General features: G+C 38.4%; 1 protein-coding gene across 1 annotated transcript; it reads left to right on the forward strand.

The window, feature by feature from the left end:
- The first annotated feature begins 10,215 nt into the window (after positions 1-10,215).
- LOC129122244 (SWI/SNF-related matrix-associated actin-dependent regulator of chromatin subfamily A member 5-like) lies at positions 10,216-20,760 on the forward strand. Its single transcript, XM_077193131.1, has 12 exons — positions 10,216-10,343; positions 11,174-11,400; positions 12,645-12,964; positions 13,053-13,205; positions 14,453-14,589; positions 15,048-15,192; positions 15,578-15,697; positions 15,931-16,041; positions 16,580-16,693; positions 17,312-17,434; positions 18,708-18,840; positions 19,800-20,760. Exons 1-12 carry the CDS (start codon positions 10,216-10,218, stop codon positions 19,973-19,975), a joined length of 1,887 nt encoding a protein of 628 aa, XP_077049246.1. The 3' UTR covers positions 19,976-20,760.
- The last annotated feature ends 142 nt before the right edge of the window (positions 20,761-20,902 follow it).

Genomic DNA, 20,902 nt, shown 5'->3' on the forward strand with positions numbered 1-20,902 from the left:
GCACAGACTAGGAGAGCAGGCCAGGCCATCTGGCATCCAAAAAAATATTATGATTACTGGGGACTTGTTTCCAAAATATCAATTGCTGAATTGGTTTTTTCATTCCAGCAAAAGCAAACAGGTTAAGAGCTTTCTCTCTGAAGGTGATGTTATTTCTGCACAATACAACAGATGGAAGTGCTTTTCACCCCACTCATCACTAAGCAGGAGCATTGAGCCTTATTTTGAGAAGTCTACCAGCTGAAGTTTACAGCTTCATCAGGAACATATTCTAACTTCTGCTATCATTTCTTGAACAAGTTACAGCTTTGTGCATTGTGTTTTGTCTGGGAAATGTTCCAAGTTTCAGAGACCTGCTCTCCACTAATTCAAAGTGGATGTTGTGTGAAAAGTAAAATGTCTTTGTAATACGGGGCTGTAAAGTCACAGCAAATTAACACAGCCAGCAGTGCACAGAATGACACATCTGTGCCAAGTACACCTTTGTGGCAAGGCACTGGCTCTCAGTTTGCTGCCTGGGAATCTCTGCTGCTCCTGGACAAGGTCTTCTTCTGCAGGTTGGCTACAAAATAGAAATGCTTTAGCCTCGTTTTTTGAAATAAAAAAAAAAATACACATGCTGTTAACCCACTCAGCTGAAAAAAAAGCCATTGGCTCAGCTGCCACCATTGGGCTCCTGACTCTTAGACATCCAGTGTAAAATCAAACCAAATCATTGAACACAAAGGGCAGTGGCCTCAGGTCCAAGTCAGATTCCTCCCTTAATTCCAATTGTATTGTCCTTAATAATTGTATTAAGGACAATAATTCATTTTTTTTCAGCAGTCAACAAGTGCGTATATGTCGCAGACATCTTTCATGAAAAATCCTTTCTTAGGATTTTTCCTTGTGAGAAGCTGCAGTTTCAGCAACCAAAAGTAACCAATGGTTATCTGCTGCTGTGCAATGCAACAGGTAGACCCGTGATTGGTCTCCTGTGGATGTTTGGATTTACTGACCACTCATGGCAGAGCTGGCTCTTGCTCTCTGTCTGAGACACAGATCTTTGTTAGTCCTTCTTTTCTATTCTTAGCTTAGCTAGCTTCTGAAGAAACCTTTTCCTTTCTATTTCTTTTTAGTATAGCCTTAATGTAACGTATATCATAAAATAATAAATCAAGCCTTCTGATCATGGAGTCAACATTCTCATCTCTTCTTCATCCTGAAAACCCTTGTGACCATACATATAAGTCACACATAGAAGTCATATCTGTACCGTCCATATTTCTAGGCTGTTAAAGAGGGCTGGACAAATTATTAACTCTTAACGTTCTTACCAGCATTGCACAGCAAATTACATTCTAATGGGCAGGTCATGAAAGGAGCAACCTGATGTGGTATTGGACTGAATGCCTAGATTCACAACATTGGGAGGGGTGGTAATAATAATATTTTGTGTAGCTGTAGAATACGTAAATGTACAAAGAAAGAGCAAAATGGAACAGAACCAAACAGAAATAATAAGACCACCTTCTGATAGGTGACAGTATTGAGTATCCAGTTATGAGAGCCATTTTTCTAAGGTGTGTAGAAATGCTGGAGATACTTATTTAAGAGTTTCTGCTAGAAAAGTTTAATAACAGAGTAATATTATGAAACTGAGAAAACAGGCTAGCTATTGAAATTACCATCATAGCTATATAAAGTTGGCTGTAGATTGCTATTGCCAGTAAAGGTAACAACTCTGCACTCAAGTCAATGAAAACTTTTTAAATATCAAGTCCCACAGCAACCAAAGCAGAAAAAGTTGAGCAGCTCCAGGCGAGCCAATAAATACCACTGAATTTTATTACTCTGAGAACTGAGGAATGAAGAAAGTTGCACCCTGAGCTTTGTGAGCTTTGAAGAGAATATTTAAAAATTAGGTTGAATTTTTTTGGGACCTGAGCTTTGATACGTGGAGTACAATGGAACTGAATTCATATGAATTTTCTTTGTTACAAGCCTTGCTTTGCTGGCTGAAACTGTAACCCAGGCGGAGAAGAAGAAAGGCATTGGAAAATCTCTGCCTCCTTCTGCCCCTCAAGTCATTACTTGTGTAAATACTTAGGAGAGAAGAGGGTACTGTAAGACACACTGAGCCAGAAGACAAGTATTTTATGACAAATTAGCTTCAGATATTATAGGAGTCTCTATTAGGAAAATAAAGGAATGCACAAAGATCTTACCAGGGCAGCCATTTAAACCATGCTGCAGCCTGGCTGAGTGCTCAGGACTGTCCTTGGTGCATTCCAGTAGTACAAGGACTTCTGTGGTTTGTCATTATTGATTGGTGGGGCACAAAAGATCAGTTTATTGTGATTTCATTTCTCCAGCCCTAGACTGTGGAAATGAGCAATCCTCAAACACATTTACAAAGGGCTGTAAATGCAATTAATAAGAAAAGCCACCCTGCAGTATAGGTGGAAAAGCCCACACCTTAGGTCAAAGATGCTCAATATACTTTCAATCTCATCTAACCCATTGGAACTTGCAGATTTGTGTTTCCTGAAGGCAAAATCTGAGAAACGGAAGAAGTATTTTCACTTACTTCAGTTTAAATAAGAAGGTGGTCTCTGTTCTCAGCTTCTGCAGCCATCTGTGTATGTGGTCATATCAAATCCTACTGATACTAATTTCGATGGCAAAGAGTAATATAATGAAGAGTTAAGTTTATCAGTCAAATGGATAAAAATAATCCCACTTCAAAAGAAATGATTTTCTAATTCTCTAATGAGTACCTGATTTACATGTAAACAATGGTTATGGTTAATTAATTAAATGCCACATGATTGTTCAAAGTGCACTTACTGCTACTTGTGATGCAGTTTAGTCATAAACAACACAGCCAAGGAAGAATAATTTGAGACACATTTGCTTGGGCTTGCTGCTATTGGAATATCCCTGCAATTGCATTTTGCTTCCTGAAAATGGGACCTACATGGGTAGGTCCTTTTGTGGCTGTAGTACCAGCATAGCAGCAGGGCTGCTCTCCTTTCCTGAGAAGGGAATCTGCAGTGTGTGTTTGAAGTTATTATTGCATTTCCTGATTTAGAGTGGAGATCTGTAGCACAGAGTGGCAATCTTCTCACTTTGGTGTTTTGGTAAACCAGAACTAACTGTTGCCAAAAGGCTTTCCTGTGTTCTCACTGGTACAGTTGGTGTCTCCTCCTTAGGCTCGCTTTGTGGCTAGAAAATTTTATACTGACAGCTGTATGTCTTATTTTTGTTTGCTTTGTTTTCTCATGTTGATCTTTGCTGATTCTTCCCTGCAGTGTATCCTTGAATTAGAATCAATAGACAGTTTATTGTGGAGGAAGAGGAAGAATGTATGCAGACGACAGAGAGGGGAATCTGAAGGCTTTGTGGCCGTTGGATTCTGTCGTAGCAATTTCATTTCTAATCAGAGACTTTATTTATTACCCTGGCATCACCTGTCATCCTGATGAGGATAATGATTCAAGTGTGGTACATTTGTACTTCCTTTAAACTAAAAATAGGCTCCTTTTAGTTCTGTGTCTTTTCAGGATGTCTTTCATTTTTCTTTGACAGCTTAACTCTGGTTTTCATTTTAACTTAGGAAATAGTTCATAAAATACAAGTAGACAAATTCTTCCAGGGACCATGATTTTTAAAAACATTTAATGATGCAATTTTTGTAGAGGGACGGCACTGAATGTTTTGTGTGTAAAGTAGCTATTAATCAAAACCTACAATATGTAACAAACAAAGCAAAACAAAATTGGATTCACCTCTTTTCTTAAAAAAGAGCTGTTCCTAATGATGGAAATTAGAGATACTTTAGCAAAATTGAATGCTCTCTATCACAGAGCTGAAACCCTGGAAAATGCACTAAATGCCGTGAAACCCAACTGGAAATTCTTGTTTTCATAATCTATTACAAACTTGATGGATAACAAAGTCATGGTTGACCTTTCGGGGAAAGCAAATCAGATGTTTTTTTCCAGAGCATTTATTATGTCCCTACTGGATTCCTTATTTATCTGGTGTGAAGAAATCATACACATGACTTCTGATGAAGACCGTGTGTAACTGTATCTATTTCTGCTTGGGCTGAGGTTTTCCCTTTATTGGTACTATTGCATAGATCACCTTGTTGGGATGTATTTTTCCATGCAGAAAAAGAAAAAATATAATATTATGTTTTTTAATGTAAGGAATGCAAGTTTTCCATATCTTGAGGCTATCTGGAGCATTATTTGGTTTAAAGGAAGCATTATTAGTATTAGGATTCCCACTTTGAGGCAATTGGCCTGTGTTGATCTAAAGGATTAGGGACTGTAGCATTTTCAAAACCTTTGTCAGAGGTTTCTCCCCCTTGTTTACTTTGTGTCACTGATAGAAATGTATCATTTTTGGAGTTGATATTTGTCATACCAGACTATGTGCATTTAGAAGGGAACACCCGCATTCAGCATCACAACAAAACCTAAACACCAGCAAAGTGGTGACAATCCTTGAAAGGAAATTGTAATTAAGTTTTTAATTATTTATTGTTACTTCTATAATCATTTCATGTCTGAACAGTAGCTTATGATAAAAAAAATCTCCATCACCTGGAGCCGTGAGGCAAAGGCTTTCCATTAGTCATCATACTCTGCATAATGAGCAGCATTGCTAATGAGACACAAAACACTTCAAAGTTATTCAATCAGCAGTCTGAATAATGAGATTTTACACAAAAATGTAAATAGTGAGCATGCAACAAAAGCAGTAAGGTGGATTATAGCTTTTTCTTTTAAGCCACCATGAATGGATAGATTGAACGAAAATTAATTACATTTTATAAATAATATAGTGTTCCACAGATTCCTAAGAAAACAGAATAGGCCAGGGCACTTGGTGCTTTAGAAGAATATGAAATTAAATATGAGACATAGCTGCTTTGAATAAGCTTTATTGGAATCTCTAACATTGCCTTTAAATTTTTGTGGGAAACATCTGCAAAATGTTTCTTATAATAAGTCAGAAGATTATTAATACCATATTTGACAATTAGGTCAGACTTAGAGATCGGCCTGTAGTATACATTGATGCAAATTACATTAAAATATATATTCTATAATATAATAGGCATCAAGCCTGTCAGAATTCAAGGGGCATCCAGACAATGCTCCAGTCATGCTGCTTAACTTTAGGTGGTCCTGTGAGGAGCACAGAACTGGACTTGATCCTTCTGTGTCCCTTCCAGTTTGAGATATTCCATGGTAGCAAAATACCACGTCACATAACAGCAACCTGAGAAAGGACAATGGGTGACTGAGAGTTGAACATAATTTTTTCACATGTACAATCATATGGTTTTTAATCCTACTACTTGAGAGAAGCAAAATTAGAGGACAATGTTTCAGTTTTATTTAAAATGCCATGAAAATCAGTATCAGGACTGGTAAAACTAATGGCAGCTTCGTGATAGATATTACTGAAAAATAAAAATTTTTACTGATGGAAACCAGGAACATTTGAGATTTGACTTTGGATGCTTTGGAAGGTCTATGTTGCAGGATCATGCTTTTTTCAGAATAATTCCTGTATTTTTATATGAAAGAAAAAATGTCTTTGATGTAAAATTCTGCAAATGTTCAGGTGGAGCTTTATAAATCAATCAGTAGATTATGATTATGAGCAGTAGCAAACTCAGTTTCAAAGCAGTGTGCTCCCTTTATAATCATGTCAGCAGGGAAAAGCTTTGCTGCTGGCCATCTGCTGTTCAGGCAGGCTGCACTAACCTTCCACCTGCCTGAAAGAATAAAGGTGTTCTTTAGAAAGAGACACCAGAATTGTATTTAAAATTATTATTCAGAGCTGCAAAAAATTGTCAAAGTCGGAACCAGCAATGGATAGAATATAACTTAGAATTACTGAGTTATGTTGCATTGAAGAGAAATATATGATATGGGTCTCAATTTCTTACAAAATCTATTATCCCTTATGGAACAAACAAACAAATGAACAAGCAGACCCAAAATAAAACAAAAAAATTGTCTGAAAAATAGATCAATTTCTAGTGAATGTTTTTTACATTGCTGATTTCACTAATTCTGTTTTAAATATGTAAGCTACTAATTATCTCTGGTTATCAAACCAGATTCAGTGGCTAGGAGATGAAGTCCAATGTATTCAGACTTTAAATGCAAACCATGAAATTTTTACAATTCCCAGTTTGGTGAGAAACAACAAAAATCAATAAATAAATTTCAGTTGTAAGAGACTTATACAGAAGAGACTGGGATTAGGATTTTCAAGTTTATCTGTTAGAAAGGGCAGAAAACTACAAAGGGCAGAAAACTTATTGAGCTTCACTTTTTGCTGCACATAAATATCTGATGGTTTAAATACCACTCCTCCCAAGATTCATTGCTCCCAATGATGAAATGTATTTTTAGCTCAGCAGCACATCTCCTGGTGTGGGATAGGTAGCTGTAAACTGGACCAAGACTTAAAATAATGGCCCTGTCATTTTTAATTGTTCAGGAATAATATGAATCATTGTGAACTCATTTAGTATTAATTTGGTTGTTATAAAATGCTTCTATAGATCCTCTCAACTAATTAGCTTGACCTTCCTTTTGAAGGGTAACCGGTGGCTGTCTGGTGTTCAAGCTTGACTTGGAGCAGAAGGCAGGCTGGGAGCAGATTCCTGAGCCCCAAGTTCAGCCTTTCCAAGTTTCCTTCCCACCCTTTGACAAGAACTTGGTTGGATAAATGCAACAATGACCTGGTTTGCTGGTTGCATATGAATAATGAGACTTGATGTTCAAAATGAAAAGCTTTTCTGGATCTCCTCTAGCTGTGGATCTCCTTAATTGCTGTGATGTTTGAGGTAGTTCAAACTTCTCCACTCTTCTAGGAGTAATGATGCTTGTGCATCAGCACAGGAATGTTTAATGAAGAGTGTCTGGGGTGCAAGCATATGCCTTAACAGCAAGTTTAAAGAGAAAGAAAATAAACAGTATTTAAGATACATTTCTTCAAAAGGGGCAACACCACGCCAAGAGGGAGAGACAAATAATTCCCTGAAAAAACAGTGATTTCATTTGTCCTACATGACTTCAATGAGATCATAACTTTTTTTTTTGAGAAATAGTGATGATTTTGCTAAACTGAGCTTTTAATGCAGAAGCCAGTGACCCATCCTATTGACAGAGATGGATACTGCAAGTGCAATAATTTGATTGCCAGAATATGACACAAAGTAGATAAGGTATTTTATCTTTTTCATCCACTAGATTATGCATTCTCCTTACTTTGGTATTTCTGATATATTTTCTGAGAATCAGTTTTGTCTCATGTAAATGGTTCTCTGGAGAATTTCATAACTAGAGGCAGCAGAAATAAAAAATAAAACCTGTCATTAAGGAAAAAATATTTTGCATTGTTGGCACAAAAATAATCCAAATATGCACATGGCCAGGCAAAGCAGTGGAGCAGTGGTTGAGTTTGTTCAGAAAAATGTCCCGCTGTTCTGTCAAAAGCAGCACATGTATCTCATGTCATTGGGCAAGATGAGCAGGCCAAGCTGTAGACTTGTAGTAAAATACCCAAAGAAGAGGTGCAAGTCTAGGATGTCCTTCCAGGAAATTTTAAATCTATGTGCAAGAAAGAGGAAAATACTGTCTATTTTTTTATTTTTCTAAGGTGATGAGTTAATATTAACTGTTTTCCTGTTTCTGCTGCTGTGCTTCCCCCTTCTGTGCAAATGTGTGCAGAGTTGCTGCTGTTACATAAAGAATGCAAAGCAGTAGTTTATTTTCTTCTTGCAAATTAAATATTCTGTACATTTTTTTTCTGGTGTTTTTTTTCCCCTTTCCTGAACATCCTTGTTGCTGTTATTGTAGGCAACATAACCCTGGTTGAAAAGAAATCATCTGTACAGAAACAAGAAGAGTGGATTTGGGAAGAAATTGCTGCAAAGAAGAAATGCTAGACTGATGTTTTCAAAAGAATAAATGCTATTTTCAACATTTTTGGCATTTTTGGTAAGTGCACAAGTAATATTCTGCTGTAACCTATTTCCAGAAATCTTTTGCATTGTGTAAGTCACTCCTTTGAATGTCTGTGGCTGGGCAGATCACAATATTGTCAAAAGGTGTTCAAATATGATTATTATTTCAAATGTAATGGATATTTTCTGAGCAAATGAATTCTTGAAAATCAGAGATGTTAAAGATATATGAAGACTGAACCCAGTAACCTGCATTCAGATTTTGATGTTTAGTCAGAAACATGTCATAAGTCAAGAGACATTGTAATTACCAATGGATATTCTTTACCAAGGTGCGATTATTAGTTTAATTTTTAATTTTTTCAACTTTGCTCATTCTTACTTAAAGGAGTTTAAGTCTTTTCATTTTCTTTTTGTAACTAACATTTAATATTCCACATCTGGTTGCCAAAATGGAAAATGTGTATTATTTGCTTACAGTAGAGGTGGGAATTATTCCTTGCCATAGCACTGGTATGAAGTTTGTTTTAAAACATGAAAGATCCATTTTAGATTCCTGAAAAGAGGTATTAAAATTTCTTGTTAGATATTGCTGATTGTGATTGAAAACCACTCCATTGAATTACAGTAGAGGGAGATGAAGGACATCTTGCAGCAATGAAAATGGTTGCAAATTTAATTAAAACATTAAATTATTGTTGGAATAAAGGTCATAATCATAAAACCTAATTGAAGGAAGTACATTAGCATGTACCCTAAGGTATCCTTTCCATTTCCAAATATCTATTACATATTTGACATTTGAAGAGGAAAGAGGTTCCATTTTATCTGGATGGATGAACGGCGATGGGGAGAAGTGTTATACATAATACAGTGTAAGAGCCCCATTTTTCAAAACATCATTTGCTCCTTGCATAGGTGCAACACTCTGATTTTATGTCTCTGACTGAGGAAATTCCCCTTATTTATTGAGCATCATGGACCTGCATAGGGCAGAGGACATCATATCATGTACTTAGACTTTTCCCTGTGGAAAAAGTGGAACTTAACTCCCTTTAAATTTGACAAAGCCTCAGTTACCAGCTGTCACCTTGTTACCTAGGCTGCCTTTGTGAGAGATGTGTTGCTGCCTGGAGAATGGGATGTCTGTGTAACATCATATGAAATGCTTATCAAAGAGAAGTCAGTATTCAAAAAGTTCAACTGGAGATACCTTGTTATAGATGAGGCCCACAGGATTAAAAATGAAAAATCAAAGGTAATTTATTTTACACTAAGCAAGAGATCTGTGTGGGTTATTTAGTTGATGGTGTAGGGACTAGTAATGTTTAAATATATATGTTTGATATTTGGACATGTCTCACTGTCCTTCAGTTATCAGAAATTGTAAGGGAATTCAAGACTACCAACCGACTGCTATTAACTGGAACTCCACTTCAGAACAATTTTATTTACATGATTTTACATACAACATTTTACATACAAAATTACATGAACTCTGGGCACTTCTCAACTTCCTTTTGCCAGATGTCTTTAACTCAGCTGAAGTAAGTCTTTTGTTTCTGAATCAAATTAATTTTGCTGGTTTTCCCAATTTGAAAGTAGACCTGGATATGTATAGTTAGTGGTGTCAGTTACTGATAAGTGATAGATTGAGTTGGAAATGTTTGTTATAAAGCTTTTCATAAAATAGGCCAAATAAGGTCATTTGTTCTTTTACTTCCTGGCCATATGAGAGTTGTATTTGTTCACCATTGTGATGCTATTGTACCTTGAAAGGAAGCCTCTTATAAACCAATGATTTTGTTGATACAGGATTTTGATTCGTGATTTGATACCAACAACTGTCTAGGGGATCAAAAACTGGTGGAGCGCCTTCCTATGGTGAGTCCTTTTGCCTTTTATACAAGGGTTACATTTACCTAAGTTAAATCCCAAACAGTTCTTCTAATACTTCTTATGATAGACTATTAGGATGAGAGAGATTATTCCACAACTTTTCAGTCAAGCAAAATTAAGTCCAAGGACACAGAACCATGTCAAAGATCATTTTGACCTAATCTTTGAGTCTTTCAAATAAAGCACATGTATATCCTATGTATAGCAAATAATTTCTCCATAGAGGTTGCTTTTTTTTTTTCAGATTGTCTAACACTAGATCATGTATCTGTGATAGAGAATATCTGCTCTTTGCTTCATCCATTGACCTGATCAGTGTTTCAGTTTCCAAAATGCATTTAATGGTGAACCTCTTTCAGGTGCTACGACCATTCCTTCTCCGTCGCATCAAGGCTGATGTGGAGAAAAGCTTGCCTCCAAAGAAGGAAGTTAAAATTTATGTGGGCCTCAGCAAAATGCAGTGAGAATGGTAATTAATGCATGTGCTTGACTGGGCTGTGGTTCAGGCTCAGAAGGAATGTGCTGTCTGTGACTTGGAGGTTGTGTAGAACTCAATTTATTCTCTCTGGTATACTCCCAGTTTATTCCTGTTTCTTTCTGACACTGCTATGACAGAACCATGCATGTCAGGGAGATTTACCTGATTAAATGAAGAGAAGGGTGAGCTTTAGACAGTATTTGTAGCCTAAAGACTTATGAAAACTTGCTTAACTTCTTGCTTAAAGGAGAGGAGGTTCAGGAGGAACCTTTTTGCTCTGCACGACTCCTGGATGGGAGGGTGCAGCCGAGGGGGTCATCAGCCTCTTCTCCCAGGCAACAGAACAAGAAGAAATGGCCTCAAACTACACCAAGGGAGGTTCAGGTCAAGCATCAGGAGGAATCTCTTAATGGAAAGGGTTGTCAAGCATTGGAATAGACTGCTCAGACAGGTGGTGGATTCACCATCTCTGGAGGTATTGAGGAAACAGCTGGATGTGGCACCCAGTGGATGGTGGTGTTTAGCCTAAGGTTGGAACTGATGATCTCAGAGTTCTCTTGCAACCCAATCGATTCTGTGAGTCTGTGCTACATTTCTGACTTGCCCAGAGGCAAAAGAATGACACCCAAACCATGTCCCATGGCTGCCATGATGCTGAAGGCAGGTTCTGTCTCCCACAGGCTTTTCCTGGCTTACATGTATTCAAACCTTTCCTCCTCCTCCCTCTGCACCAGCAAAAGATGCAGCTTGTAAGTCATCCCCCAGCTTCATTTTAGAGTGAACAGAAGGGTTTTTTTCTTTCCGTGCTGTAGGTATACCCGAATCCTGATGAAGGATATAGATATCCTGAACTCAGCTGGGAAGCTGGACAAGATGAGACTGCTGAACATCCTGATGCAGCTGCGGAAATGCTGCAATCACCCGTACCTCTTTGATGGAGCAGAGCCTGGCCCACCTTACACAACAGACATGCATTTGGTCACTAACAGTGGCAAAATGGTACTTCTAGACAAATTGCTGCCTAAGTTGAAAGAACAAGGTATACATCTCCTTTCTGGGGTTTTGAGAGTTTTTTGGTTCAGTAATATTTTTGTGTATTCTGAGCAAAACCCAGCGGACTTTAGCCAGGATTACTGTTGGTTTCTAGTATGATACCAGCTTGGATCAATAGTCCATTATGGCTTTTTGTGTTGAAGTGTTTTGATTTCTTTTTTTTCCCCACTTTTTCATCGCAGCTAAGTTCACACCATAAAAACATCATTTGATTGGGGCTTTAGATTTTCTTTCATAGTTTTCTTAGCTATCTGAAATATAATTATGTAGTATTTTAGCCACGCCTTTGATTTGCCATGAAGGACCATTTCAGATTCAGAGTCCTCATACATAGCTCAAGTCAAATCCTGTGTGAAATGTTGGTCTTTCTTGCTGGATGTGATTTTGAACAGTACCTGAGGTTTTTCTGTGTATTCTATAAACACTCAGACATGGGGGAACTCTTGAGTTGTTTTAAAGTTATTTGAGCTTTGAAATGGATTACTGTAAAAGTCACTTGCAACAGAGTTTTTGACACTGGAATAAATTTTTAGCTCACTATTTTTTGAGTATGCTTACAGTAGTAACTTTGCTAAAGAAGTTGGATGTAGGTTTGTGAGTGGGGACACTTTGCAGGAAAACAAAACCACGTCCAAACCTCAACCTTCTGTAGTATAGAAGTAAACTGTACTTTGTATCTAGGTATCATCCAAGCAGCTGTGACTGTATAACTCAAGACTGAAAACCAAGCAATTCAGTGGTTACTGTGCTTTTTTGATCTTGGTTTCTTCCTGATATCAGGTTTATTGATGAGGTGTTGTAATTAATACTGGACTGGTCTCAAATCAAATTAGCATCTTAAACAAGAGAGTTCAGTATTAACCCTTGAGTCCAAAGGACAAAAGGAAGTAGAAACTTTGTTATATCCTGTGTTTTACTTAAATTTCTCCAGTAGACTGGAAATGGCTGAGTGTATATGCATAAAGTACTGAACCTTTTCTTTTTTTTTTTTATTTAAGTTGTTCTTGGCAGTAAACTGACAAGTACTTAAGAAGAATTCACTTTATTTCTAGAGATCTTAAATCCAAAACAATCAAATACTTCAAAATTTTATTATTTATACTTGATAATGTTTTTATATTTGTGTTACCATCTTACTCTGCCATGTCTGGGAACTTTTTCTTGAGGAGTACAACACAAAATGAAAAGGAGAAGCCAGCCATTAATTAGACAGTGACATATCAGGGTAAGACAAACGTGTCCTATGGCATGGATGTGCTGTGGCAGCAGCAGCTGCAGCCCTGCATTGTAGTTTGGGTCTGAAATTCAAACGACTTTTCTTCTTAGTACATGGAATTGCCCTCCTTCCTTTTCTGGTAGTGCAGACTTGGAGAGTTTGTTTAATCTTACATTTTGGTGAAAGCATAAGAAACCTTTTTACCCAAACAGGCTCAAGGGTTCTAATCTTCAGGCAGATGACAAGAGTTCTAGATATTTTGGAAGATTACTGTATGTGGAGAAATTACGAATATTGCAGACTGGATGGACAAACTCCTCACAATGAGCGACAGGTATTTACAACTTCAGGGATTGTATTTATGTAAAAATACTACTTGTAAAACATTTTGTTTAACTGATACATTCTTTTCATTGATTTAGGCTTCCATTAATGCATTCAATGATCCTGACAGCTCAAAATTTGTGTTCATGTTGAGTACACGAGCAGGAGGTCTTGGAATCAATCTGGCTACTGCTGATGTTGTAATTCTCTTTGATTCAGACTGGAATCCACAAGTAGATCTCCAGGCTATGGTAAGATTCCAGATGGAAATTATGGGGTTTTGTTTTTCTTTTTCTCACAGTACTTTGCTAGAAATGTGTACTTCCAAAATAAATTGGTATTTTCCCATTTTAGCACAGGAGCAGGATTTGTAAGACTAATTTTCAGTTCAAGTGCAGCTTCCACTGTGTGGAACCATTAGTCCTCAGTCACATTTGGGTTATACAGTGTTTTATGTAGTGGGAAATGCTGGGTGTGTGCTACACCTCATAGTATTGTTTAATGCAAATAGCCTACTTGAGTAAGTAAAAATGAATTAAATCTAGGTTGTTAATCCCAAAACTATAAAGCTGTTGTGGGGAGTGGAGGTGAATGTGTTTTCACTGTTTTTCCTGCGATCTTGAAAATGAGATAAAGAAGAGTTGAATTAAAGTTTTCAAAAACTGCTTTTATGGTGATGGTAATGAAAGGATCTCATTTTAGTAACTATCCTTAGGGGTTTTTTTAAGTAGATGTGGATGCATCTCCATCCTGGATACATGTCAAGGACATTAGTGACCACCTAAGAAAGCAAAGCTATCTAAAAACTGCCAGTGGATTTTTGGATTTTTGGTTGGGGTTTTTTTTGGTTTTTTTTTTTTTGACAAATGAGGCCTTTCAGAGAGAAGTCTTGGAAATGTCTTAAATTATTTCAGTTAACCTGTGGGTCTCAAGTACTCTAGCAAAAATCACTTCAAAAGAATGAAGGAACTGGTGTCTAATAGCTCAAATGAGGCAGTACCAGCTACCACTACAGGTGTGTGTTGAGAATACTGATTCTCACAGTGGTTCATGTTTCACTAGTCAGGAGAGGCAGGGTTATTGTATTTTTCTTGAACTATTCATGGCACTACTGAAGGATTTTGAGAAAGGCAGCTTTTGGTCAGCAGAGAGATGATTTCTTCATGCTTTGATTCTACAGAAGGTTGCTTAAGGTCAGAAGCATCCAAATCTTCTCCTCTGTGTGTGATTTAATGAAAAACCCCAAATCCTGCTGTTTTTTAGCTATGACACATAGAGACACACTCACTGTCAGTGTTATTGAAAAAAAAAAACCCCAAACCTGCAATGTAGATAAAAATGTAATATCTTGGGTAGCCATGGATAGCTGTAAACATTTTAGTAACCTGTGCTGTTCTGTTTTGTAAATTTGTGTGCTGTAAATAATGAAAATCTTAAACCTCATTATGTAGTCATGCTGGAAGGCAAGTGCTGACTTTTTTGTTACTGTTTTGGGCAGGATCGAGCGCACAGAATTGGGCAGACCAAGACTGTCCGTGTGTTCAGGTTTATTACAGACAATACCGTGGAGGAAAGGATAGTGGAGCGTGCAGAAATGAAACTGCGCCTGGATTCCATAGTCATCCAGCAAGGCAAGTATTATATGAAGGCACTTCGGATCTAGGATGAAATTCCCTTCTTCTCCCATTGTAAATCATGGTGCAATCAGCCAGTAAGAACCAGTGGGAGTGTTGCTTTTGCCTCATCTGAACTCTGAAGGGAGTTCATGTGCAAAGGCCTCATCCACTTGGAAATTTGTTTTACTGTAGGAGTAGGCATTTCCTCACTAACTTTTTGCTTACCTGCCCGGTGGGATATAGTCAGATTTGACTTTTTAAAGCACTCAGTTTCTTCTTTCACTTTAAATTTAAATGAATGCCTTTCCTTTTTCTAATAGACAGAGAAAAGTAAGGTAACCTTAGTTGACTTGCTTGGAATCAGTAATATGTAGTTTGTATGTGGAAATATAAGGGGGAGAAAATCCTGTATTGCTCCTTCCATAACATAAACTCTTTAGTGAGTTGCTATCCTCAAGCATTTTTATCTTTAGGAAGATTGGTGGATCAAAACCTGAATAAACTTGGAAAGAATGAAATGCTGCAAATGATCAGACATGGAGCAACACACGTGTTTGCTTCAAAGGATAGTGAGATTACAGATGAAGATATTGATCACATTTTGGAAAGAGGGGCAAAGAAGGTGAGAAGGTTTGAAAAGGGGAAGCTCACCTGTAGATTTGAATGTGATGGCAAGATAGTAAGTCTCTGGATGATAACTTGGTTCCAAGCTGGAGAGAAAAGGGGTTTTTGCTGTAGAGGGTTTTTGTGTTACTCAATCGTGTCTGTTTTTTCTGATGTTGTCAATAAGATGTTTTATAGTCAAGTACCTTCTAGAATGGCTCCTCTTCTTTCTGGCAATGGGATGTTTTAACATGAAGTACCTTTCAGAGTGGCTCCTTTCTGGAATGAGGTGTTTAATAATGACGTGCCTTCCAAAATGGCTCCCGTTCTATCTGGGAATGAGATGTTAAATAATGAAGTACCATCCAAATGGCTACTATTCTTTTCTGTATCCCCTGTCCAAGACTGCGGAAATGAATGAAAAACTTTCAAAGATGGGTGAAAGCTCCCTTAGGAATTTTACTATGGATACTGAATCTAGCGTGTATAATTTTGAAGGGGAAGACTACAGAGAAAAACAGAAGGTAATGTTTTAAGTTTCTTTTGGAGGAATGCCCTGAATTGCATGTTTTAGTCATACTTATTTAAGAGGTATTGGGTAAAATACAGTGTCATCTATGAAAATAGTTTAAATAACACTTATAACACTTATAATGAAGTAGATGTAGATCTAATTTTACATAAAACTTGTAGCTGGTCTCATGATCTTGCAAGACTTAATTTTTGGTTTTGGGGGTGATGGGTTTTGTTTTTATAGTTGGCATTTACAGAGTGGATTGAACCCCCTAAAAGAGAAAGAAAAGCCAATTATGCTGTGGATGCTTACTTCAGAGAGGCTCTTCGAGTCAGTGAACCAAAAGCACCTAAGGTGAGTTGACTAATCAAAAGAAATAAATTTTTTCAATATGTATGGTAAATGGCTGAAGCTCTAAGCAACAAATAGGTCTTGAGTCATAAAAACTGCTCTGTTCACTTTTATAAAGTGGAGGGACTATCTAAATTTAGAAAAAATTTCCAAAAGACTTGAGACAAACTTCTGTGAGAAAAAATAAGAACAGTATGAAACTTGTAAGACGTTAGGGAGGCTAAGATCAAGTTTTTTCTAGTTCTTATTTAAGCAGCTGTAAATTTTCCTGTGGAAGATTAATGCTTTAAACACGTGTGACTTTTTCACCAGCCACCTCCTCCCAAAAGACCTCTCTTCCCCTTCTCTCACTGCTCTTTTACTTTTAGAATTCTTTGTGGTGGTTGGTGTGTCTTGCATGGTGTGACTTTTTTCCCCCCAAGTTAAGACAGTGCATTTTTGTAACAATAATGCTTTTTGTTTGCTCATAAACTTAAATTACTTCTTACAAGCAAGCAGATTCTGGATGTGAAAGGGAGCAAATGCAAGCTTTGTGTTTCAGGCTCCACGGCCTCCAAAACAGCCAAATGTACAGGACTTCCAGTTCTTTCCTCCTCGCCTGTTTGAACTGTTGGAAAAAGAGATTCTCTACGACAGGAAAACAATTGGTTACAAGGTAACTGAAGAATTTCCTTGACCAGAGGGCTGGAGCACCTCTCTTAGGAGGAAAGGCTGAGAGTTGGGATTGTTCAGTCTGGAGAAGCAAAGGCTCTGGAGCAACCAAATTGCAGCCTTTCAGTACCTAGAGGGGGCTTGCAGGAAAGCTGAAAAGGGACTTTTTACAAGGGAGCAGCTTTAAACTGACAGAGGGCAGGTTTGGGTTGGATATTGGAAGGAAATTCTTCACTGTGAGTGTGGTGAGGCACTGGCACAATTTGCCCAGAGAAGCTGTGGATGACCCACATTCCACTTGCTTGGAAGTGTTCAAGGCCACGTTGGACGAGCCTTTGAGCATCCTTGTCTAAGCAGAAGGTGGCCCTGCCCATAGCAGGGGCTTGGAAAAGAGGTGATCTTTAAGGTCCAGTCCCTTCTGTGTTATTCTCTAAATTCTTGCAATGGAACAGTTTAATGCAACAGTAGGAGAATAAGTACTTTTCCAGCCTTTCACAGTAATTTAAATGAAATAAAATCATGTTCAGCTGTCGAAGCTATTAGGTTATATTAACAAAAAGGTGACAATTAGTAATTATCTGTGAAAAATTAATTCAGTTTTATAAAGTGCAAAACCTTTCAGGTACCTCGTAATCCTGATCTCCCAAATGCAGCCCAAGCACAAAAGGAAGAGCAGCTTAAGATTGATGAGGCTGAACCTCTTAATGATGAAGAACTGGAAGAAAAAGAGAAACTTCTAACCCAGGTATTGTCGGTTCTTCAGTGAGACTGAAATCAGCCAAAGCTTGTTTTGTGTTTCACAGCATTATGGGAGCATTTCTTGGTCACTGATCGGCATGTGCCGTAGTTAACACATCTGCACAGTTTGGTTCAGACTGAAAAGAGTTTCCAGCATTAGGTTTGTCATAGGCCTATGTCATAGGATATCTTTGAGGAATGTGCACCAAGGATTCTCCTGAATCCTAGTCTGGCATTCACTATAGACTGTGATGTCTTTCCATGAAACCTTGCAGAATGGCTGCAGAGCTGGGTGTGCTGCATTCCACATGATTTAATGCACATATTCTGCCTCAGTTTCACACCCTTATGGAAGTGAATCTTGGGGTCTGAACAGTCAGTTTTCCTAAACCACATCTGGTAGTGGATAGTTCCCCTCACTAAAAGAGGGTGTGAGCTGAATAAGTATATAATTAGGAAGCCTGTATATTTAAATAATTTAAAACCAGGTGAATGCTTGATATGCCTTATTTGGATATTTTATTTACACGTTGTATTTTGGCAGGGGATCGGAATTACAGGACAGGATTTCTTGCTTGCGTAGTAATGAGCTGGAACAGCTCACTGTGGAGACACCAGAATCACAGAGGTCAGGAATCAGTACAGTCCAGTAAGCTGTGGCTAAATCACAACATGGCTGGCAGAACTTGCTACTTCCCACTACTTGTAAAAGCTACTGGTAATATGAAATGAACCTACTTTAGCTCATGACTTCAGCAGTGCTACTTGTGTCTCTGCTGAAAATCACCATCACAAGGTGGCTTTAGTCCTTCTGAGGGAGAGTGACCGTGCAGCGGTCACTGCAATGATGCAATGGCTGAGGGTGTCTGTGAGGCACTTGGGGGGCCTTTTTGACAAAACAAAAGCCATTACACTACTTTCACTTGAGCAATTTTTTTTTCTTAGAAAGTAATCCCACAGAGAGACTCTTAGGAGGAGGGATTAATTTTTCAGCTGAAAACTTACCAGAAATTACTAGGTAAATAAAGAACTAGTGCTAGTCATTTTGCAGTATTGAAATAGAGAGACTACAGTGACTGCAGTATAAAAAGAGTTCTACTAAATTACAGTGACTGCAGTATAAAAAGAGTTCTACTAAATTAAACTGCAGAGAAAGAAAAGGTTTAACACTGTGGAATGATGGAAGTGTTACAGGCAATTTCAAGAAACCAGTTGAATCAAATTTGGAGATGGACAAATCCTGAACCTCTGTGCAATGTTTCCTCTTGATTGCTGTATAGGGCTTCACTAACTGGAATAAGAGAGATTTCAACCAGTTCCTCAAAGCCAATGAGAAGTGGGGCCGTGATGACATTGAAAATATAGCACGAGAAGTCGAAGGAAAAACCCCAGAGGAAGTCATTGAGTATTCAGGTAACTTAATTCTGTACTCAGCTCTGAGAGTATCTAACTCTGCTTGGCTCATTTGAACTGCCTGAGAACATGGTAACATCCTACTGCTGAGAATTTCTTACACTGCTGTTCTAAGATTTTTGGGGTAGAATTATATTGATGTATTTTGGATCTGCTGCTCTGTCTTTTACCATCATTACTGCCTGCACAACTAAGGCTGTACTAAAATGCACACCTAAACTCCTGCTGAGCCACTTCACTGTATCCTGAATCTAACTGGGTAGCACTGTCTTCAGTTCTTGTTAATTTTTGCAAAGGGAAATGCTGAGAAACACTGCTTAGCTGAAGAGATTTCCCTTTTCCTTGTATTCATTAATGAGAAGTTAACCTTTACCTCCTCCTCGAGAGCAGAACTCAGTAAATACATCACGATTGAACCTACAGCCACCACTGGTAACCTGAGTCTTAACCTCGCATTAGAAGAGATTTTTTTCCACTGTAGTGTAGCTGCAAAGTCCTGGCACTACATTTCTAAAGGTACAGAGCAAGTTGAAAATGTGCAAAAATCTTGTACAAAAACCCCTTATTTAAACACCTAATGGTCTTTCAGGCACTTGCTTGTCTTCGGGCACTCAGTTGCCCTCTTGCTTCTATTGATAAAACTGTATTCTGTTACATCCGTTTTCATTTGAAGAAGCTTTGTTTCCTTTGAGGAGACTGACACACAAAAGTCTTACTGGCCTGTATTGTACCTCACTTAAACTGAAGATTCCTATATCTACCCTCTTCAAAACAGCATTTGTACTACTGCAGCACATGGTAGCTGGAAGGGAAGGTTTCTTACCAGCTCAAGGCATGTCTGTTGTTACACAGCAGTAAGCTCTGGTAAAAGGAAGGAACAGCTAACATCCTTTTTTTAAGGTTAAACCCCTGACTTTTACAATGCATGATAAGATACTAAGAAGTTGTTCTTTTCTTAGCTGTGTTCTGGGAAAGATGCAATGAACTCCAAGACATAGAGAAGATCATGGCTCAGATTGAAAGAGGAGAAGCTAGAATTCAGAGACGAATCAGCATAAAAAAGGCTCTCGATACAAAGGTGGGTTTGCTCAGTTTCTTTTTTTTTTTCCTGGTGCCAGTGAGGGGAGATGCATGACCCCTGTCTGACCAGTGCTGCTGATGTATGAAGACATCTTGGGCATGACATTGGTCTCTTTGCATAACACTCAGCAATTTCTTCCTATGGCTTTTCCATCCCATGGAAGTGCTGTGATGACACCCTTAGCTATGGTCTACCCTGGTGTTTGTAACAGTCTTCTGTATTACAGCACACAGTTCAGAGCGCTGTGTAACTCCACATAGTACAGGCCTTGGGGAGGAGCACAGTTCCTTCTGGACACGTGGAACTGAAATTAAGAGAGAGAGAGAGAAATGGAGAGAGGGGGATGGAGAGAGGGAGAAATGGGGGAGATAAAGGGATGGAGAGGGATAGAGAGAGGGAGAGAGAGAAATGGAGGAAGAGAAGGGAGAGAGGTAGGTGGGTAGAGCAATAGGGGGGAGAGAAACATAGGAAAACAGGTGGAGAGAATTGGAGTAAAGTAGAAACAGGTAGAGATGGCAGAAGACAGAGGGAGTTAGAAACATCAGATTAGAGAGCACTTAAAAAAGACTGATCCAACAGTCTTGGGGAAGGATGGGAGATAGACCTTTTAACATTTCTGCTTTTGTCTCTTTCTGTGGTGCATCATATCCATCCCTTCCATAGCTGAACCAGTGGGTCTGGACTTTCTGACAGGAATTCAACAGAAAGCTTTTTCAATCTTTTGTCCCCCTAGAAGCAGCCCAAGTTTTTGGGGCAATCCATCTCAAAACATTTCTGTAAAATTTCCTTTTGGTTCTTGATGCTGCTCAGGGCCATCAGACTGACACAAAACCCCCTCAGTCATGTCCCCAGCCCCGGTGGAACGGCCGAGCTCTCTGAACTCCAGCCTGGCACTGTCCCACCGTAATTACATTGCAATTGTAGATAGAATTGTGGCAGGTTCTGGGCCACTGGCTCGGAATCCTCCTGAATCCTCAGGGC

This window comes from Agelaius phoeniceus, chromosome W, assembly GCF_051311805.1.
Source record: "Agelaius phoeniceus isolate bAgePho1 chromosome W, bAgePho1.hap1, whole genome shotgun sequence".
Lineage (NCBI taxonomy): Eukaryota > Metazoa > Chordata > Aves > Passeriformes > Icteridae > Agelaius > Agelaius phoeniceus.